The sequence below is a fragment of the Salmo salar genome, chromosome ssa09, assembly GCF_905237065.1.
Source record: "Salmo salar chromosome ssa09, Ssal_v3.1, whole genome shotgun sequence".
NCBI lineage: Eukaryota > Metazoa > Chordata > Actinopteri > Salmoniformes > Salmonidae > Salmo > Salmo salar.
In genome coordinates this window covers 25,395,653-25,401,652 of record NC_059450.1, presented here as the reverse complement: position 1 = coordinate 25,401,652, position 6,000 = coordinate 25,395,653, and the positions used below count along the sequence as shown (strand labels likewise).

The window sequence follows — 6,000 nt, the reverse complement described above, 5'->3', positions numbered from 1 at the left end:
CAAGTTTGTTGAAGTTTAATTTTTTGTACATTATGCACGTGATAATGAACATAGCGATACATTGAGATAACCTATAGTTTGACAATAACACTGAACACACACATCATTACCATGGCAACATGCTGAGAGGAATACACACACAGCACAAAAGCACAACACAGCAACACACTACAACACAGACACTTGCCCTAACCTCTGACTCCTAACACCTGTGTAGATCTGAGAGAATTGAATGTGTGCTTATACCTATCCAATTTCTTCCAGATCATTAGCGTCTAGCGGGCTAGGGAACGTGTCTATGGGGTAGTGCATAAGGGTCCAGGGGTTAAGGGAAGTGTGTAGAGGCTAGTGGAAGTGTGAAGGGGCTAGGAGGATTGTCTAGGTGTTAGGGGAGAAGCGTGTAGGGAGGAGTGTTGTGATATGAGGGAGGGGCAAGAGGAGAGGAAAGTAAAGGGTTCAAACATATATACATATTTTCATAGGAGAATAATCAATAGAAACACTTTTATAACAGAGGACTCCGTTTTGACAAGAATTATTAACACACCGTTATATGACCATGATACAGTCCCACAGAACAAGTGTTCATTCCCTTTGGTTTCTCTCTCTCACACACATGCGTACACACACAAACATACACACACACACACACACAACTACAACAAGCATTGGCACAGATATATTGGCTTCAATGTGATACATTGGACGCACACACACACACACACACACACACACACACACACACACACACACACGACCTTTACATACACTTTACATACACTATCTGTATAGCCCTACACTTTAAAACATGAACCTGTACAGGGTCCAATCAAGGGAAGATATTCAGTGGAGACGTTAGGAAGGTTAAGTGTGTCATACACTGTAAAAAAAAAAGTGTACTGATTCACCTTAAAAACATGAGTGTAAGAGTACCCCACTTTTTTTTCAACTCCTGGGTAACTCCTACTTGTAAAGTTGAAACAGCTAAGGTTTTTGACAGTGTGCGAGTCTGAGGGGAGATATGGTAAGACATGATGAACTACAGAGTCATGGAGTTCTTTACACTGAACACATCAAACACATAGACCTGTCTCCCTTCACCCCACTGACCTAACCCTATATCTCACCTCCATCTCTTTCATCTCTCCATCCTCTCTCCCTACCTAGATCTTTCTCTATCCCTCCCTTCTGTATCCCTCCCCCCCAACCCACCCCTCTTTTCTCTTTATTTGAGATCTCCAGCATCTCCCTGGATGGTCTTCTTGATACGGAGCAGCATGGTGGTGAGCCATTGGTCCAGACGAGAGATGGAGTCAAACTCTTTAACAGCTTCAGTAAACGCCTCACAGTTCTGCTCCTCATGGGCATCCAGCAACTTCTACAGAGAGACAGAGAGGGGGAGGGAGATGGGTGTGGGCTTGTGAAGAAGGAAGCTATGCTGTTAAACAAGCAACGTGAAGTCCGTTAACACACACACACACACAAAGGCGCTCATCATGTCTACCTTCAGCAGCTTGCACTCTCTGGAGTCTGCAAAAGCAGGAAACATCTCCTCATACTTCTCTATGGCCAGCTGTAAAAACACACACACACTTGTAATCACTAATAATTGACAGGTACTCTCTCGGTTCAGTTGGAATATCTGAATAATATATGTCTACTCTGTGTGTCTTGTTTTAAAACAGACAACTACTACCATTAATAATGATAATAATACCTTTGCGTTGAGTTCGTCCACAATGAAGTGACAGAGGGAGGCTTTAAAGAAGTACTCTTTGGCATTATACTTCAGCAGGGGGTTGTCCATAGTATTGGTGGCCACCTGACCACACACACACACACACACACACACACACACACACACACACACACACACACACACACACACACACACACACACACACACACACACACACACACACACACACACACACACACACACACACACACACACACACACACCATTACATCACTCAGAGAGAGCTGATCACATTTCAGGGCTTTAAAATACATGCAAAGCAGACACAAACACACATACACACCTGCTCGTAGATCTCAATAGCTTTCGGATACTGCTCCAGCTGAGCGCTGTAGTGGCCCACCTTCAGCAGACACTTGTTAGCAGAACTGAGAGAGAGAGAGAGAGAGAGAGAGAGAGAGAGAGAGAGAGAGAGAGAGAGAGAGAGAGAGAGAGAGAGAGAGAGAGAGAGAGAGAGAAACATAAGGAACAGCATAGGTCCTAGTATAGAGCTCTGGGGAACCCCTTATGACGACTCCCACTGAACCCTAATCTCTGTGATAAATAGTACTAGAGTAGTATAATACAAAAGCATTTGAGTACAGTATAGTAGTAGTAGAGTGTAGCATAACTGAATAGTATAGTATTCATTTATACTACAGAACACTGGATACTCACCTGTTGGACTCCTCCCCTTTATAATAATCGGCTGCCTGCTCATAGTGGGCAATTGCCTGGGCAACAGGAGACACACACGTAAAGTATTGTTCATAAGGAGTTAGATGTGAGTGAGTGTGTGTGTGTGTGTGTTCTGTACCTTCTCTATGTCCACCAGCTCAGACTCGTACACCTCTGCGATGGTGATGTGATGTTTGGCTGCGATAGTAAACCTACCCTGTAATACACATGTGGACAACACTGATACATAATCATTAGAATATACACTGTATCAGCCTTCATATCAGGTGGAATCAGCCAATGATGGCTATTGCACACTATTGCACATAGAAATGGGTGAAGCAGGTTAATAAGATGACAGTGGTATGGTTAGCGGTCACAGGTTAGGAATTAGAGGTCAGGGCTCAAGGGTTGGACCAGGCTTACCATGTCAGTGTAAATATCGATGGCTGCATTTATACAGTTGATAGCCTCTTCAGGAGAGATGGGGAGAGGGAGGAGTGAAAGGGGAGAGAGAAAAAGAAAGGGGGGCAGAGAGATAGAGAGAGCAGGGAGTAAGAGAGGTTAGGTTTTCCTACCAGAGAGAGTGAAAGAGAAAGAACACAGACAGAAACATATAGTACCTACTAGTAGGGGCTTCTATTAGGGAGGCTTTGCCCTCTGGGACGGCAGCTAGTGGTTAGAGCGCTGGACTAGTTAACCGTAAGGTTGCAAGATCAAATCCCCGAGCTGACAAGGTAAAAATCTGTTGTTCTGCCCCTGAACAAGGCAGTTAACCCACTGTTCCTAGGCTGTCATTGAAAATAAGAATTTGTTCTTAACTGACTTGCCTAGTTAAATAAAGGTAAAATAAATAAATAGTCTAGTATGTATTGGAGTGTGTTCCTACCCTGAGGATCAGCCTTCTTGTAAGCATTTCCTGCGTCGACGAAGCTGGTGGCTGAGTCCAGTTTATTCTGCAGCTGCATGTGAAGCCGGGCCCCCTGGCAGAACGCATTACCAGCAGCTACACACACACACAAACACATAATGATCATATCTATGGAACATATGTAGTGTGTGTGTGTGTGTGTGTGTGTGAGACCCACCGGTCCAGTTCTTGACCATCTTGAACATGTTGGCTGCTCTGGCGTACATCTCACATGCATCTTCTACTTTGTGGTGACTTCCCCTGAAATACACACATATTTAACAACACAGGTATACGAGTTCAAGACCTGGACACCATCAGAAAATGTGTTTTTGTCTAGTGGGTCTCATTCAGGAGGATGCAAACTGAATGTTGTCTACTGAAGAAAATCTATACTGAACAAAACTATAAATGCAACACTCAACAATTTCAAAGATTTTACTGAGTTACACTTCATAGAAGAAAATCAGTCAATTGAAATAAATTCATTAGGTCCTAATCCATGGATAGGGCATAGGCCCACCCACTTGGGTGCCAGGTCCACCCACTGGGGAGCCAGGCCCAGCCAATCAGAATGAGTTTTTCCCCACAAAAGAGCTTTATTAGAGACAGAAATACTCCTCAGCACCCCCCTTCCCCTCCTCAGATGATCCTGCAGGTGAAGAAGCCGTATGTGGAGGTCCTGGACTGGTGTGGTTACACATTGTCTGCGGTTGTGAGGCCGGTTGGATGTACTGCCAAATTCTCTAAAATGACGTTGGAGGCGGCTTATGGTAGAGACATTAACATTACATTCTCTGGCAACAGCTCTTATGGGCATTCCTGCAGTCAGTATGCCAATTGCACACTCCCTTAAAACTTGGGACATAGGTGGCATTGTTTTGTGTGACAAAACTGCACATTTTAGAGTGGCTTTTTATTGTCCCCAGCACAAGGTGCACCGGTTTAATGATCATGCTGTTTAATCAGCTTCTTCACATGCCACACTGGTCAGGTGGATGGATTATCTTGGGAAATGAGAAATGAAATGCTCACTAACAGGGATGTAAACTAATTTGTACACAACATTTGAGAGAAATACGCTTTCTGTGGATATAGAACATTTCTGTGATCTTTTATGAAAAATGGGACTAAGACTTTACATGTTGCATTTATATTTTTGTTCAGTATAATTGAATATCTCATGAATAGAGCTGGCCTACTCTACATGTCAGAGAGCCATGTCCGTTCTGCAGAATATATCATGGCCCACTACCAATAAGCACCCTACTGTTGTCGGTAATGAGCAACAACCCGGGCCGGGTGGCGCAGCGGTTCGTTACAGATCCGGGTTCGATACCGGGCTGTGTCGCAGCAACCAGGAGTCCCATAAAGCCGACCGGGACGTCCCTGTCCCGCGCACGCACGCTGACATGGTCGCCAGGTGTACAGTGTTTCCTCCCACACATTGGTGCGGCTGGCTTCCGGGTTAAGCGAGCAGTGTGTGAAGAAGCAGTGCGGCTTGGCGGGTCGTGTTTCGGAGGACGCATGGCTCTCGACCTTCTCCTCTCCCGAGTCCGTAAGGGAGTTGCTGCGATAGGACAAGACCGTAAGTACCAATTGGGGGTAAAACAAAAGAAGCAACAACCCCGGTGGTCAAATGGTTTCTGTTGTCAGATGACCTGAGCACAGAACATATTTTCCCTGAGGCCTGACTGCGACAAACAGGACCGTCATCCTCCCCCTCACTACTGCAAAATTATACTTATTTACATTTACATTAATATAGGCCTAACCATCATACAGCTAACCAATACACTCGCGATGTGTTGTGTCTAATGTCAAGAAAAATAGACACATCCCCTTGCCGTGATGCAGCAGTAGTGAATCTGCGCTCGTGTACTGACTCGGTAGGATACATGAGAACCAGGGCATCTCATCTCACCCGAACATCCCTCCCAAGAACGAGCCGGAGGATTTGACCTTCTTGTCTGCTTCGGCCATCAGCTGCATGGCCTCCTTCTCTTTTCCGGAGGTATCCATCGCTGTTTGGGCTGTGTGTGTGTGTCGTCGACAAGGTAAAAACAAATATTCAGCTGGGAATGGATTCCGAGAGATGGTGCTGATGAGAGTCCTCCTCGGTCGTATGACTTTATCTATTGATTCCCTCTTGGTGCATTACCGCCACCTATCGATCTGGATAAAATTTCAACAAGTTTGACTCCAGCACGACTTATTTGTAAGAATCATACTGCATTTATATATTTTTTTCTACCATAACAAGTGCACTATATAGCGTTTCATACAAGACTGAAAACAAAACTCTGCAAAGTATGTTTTATGCATTTGAGACTTGAGTGGTTCTTCTGAAAAATCCTGCAGCGAAGCGATGCGGAAGTTGCGTCAAAATGGCTCCAAAGTTGAAAACATAAACACAGCCATCTTCAGAAACTGTCGTTTTAACTACTATTGTTTGCTAGCTATTACATTTTCAACATAGCTCATTATTAAAGCAGCGTAACCAAAGAATATCGATTAATCTTTAAAGGTTGTCTTCAGAGAAGTCACGTTCGCTTCCCCAACAAGAAACTCGGGTGAGCAGCAACGTTCGTCTTCCAATGACTAGCTAACGTTAGCTGTTCTTCTAGTAGCAGGTGAGGTAGCTAATTTTAGCTAAGTGGTAACGTTAACTTTT

The 6,000-nt window shown here is 44.5% G+C and overlaps 1 protein-coding gene across 2 annotated transcripts; it reads right to left on the bottom strand.

Annotated features, from left to right (window-relative positions):
• Positions 1–5,490, bottom strand: LOC106610947 (beta-soluble NSF attachment protein). 2 transcript variants are annotated; one of them, XM_014210652.2, is made up of 10 exons: positions 5,251–5,490; positions 3,505–3,587; positions 3,306–3,422; positions 2,843–2,889; positions 2,556–2,633; positions 2,417–2,472; positions 2,043–2,127; positions 1,718–1,822; positions 1,505–1,573; positions 1–1,378 (listed from the first exon to the last, which is right to left on the bottom strand). In XM_014210652.2, the coding sequence occupies exons 1-10, from the start codon at positions 5,346–5,348 to the stop codon at positions 1,226–1,228; spliced, it is 891 nt and encodes a 296-aa protein (XP_014066127.1). In that variant the 5' UTR covers positions 5,349–5,490; the 3' UTR covers positions 1–1,225. The 2 variants fall into 2 exon arrangements, with proteins under 2 accessions (XP_014066127.1, XP_014066128.1); XM_014210653.2 differs by lacking the exons at positions 2,843–2,889; positions 3,505–3,587; positions 5,251–5,490 and having other exon boundaries at positions 3,306–3,413.
• Between the last annotated feature and the right edge of the window lie 510 nt (positions 5,491–6,000).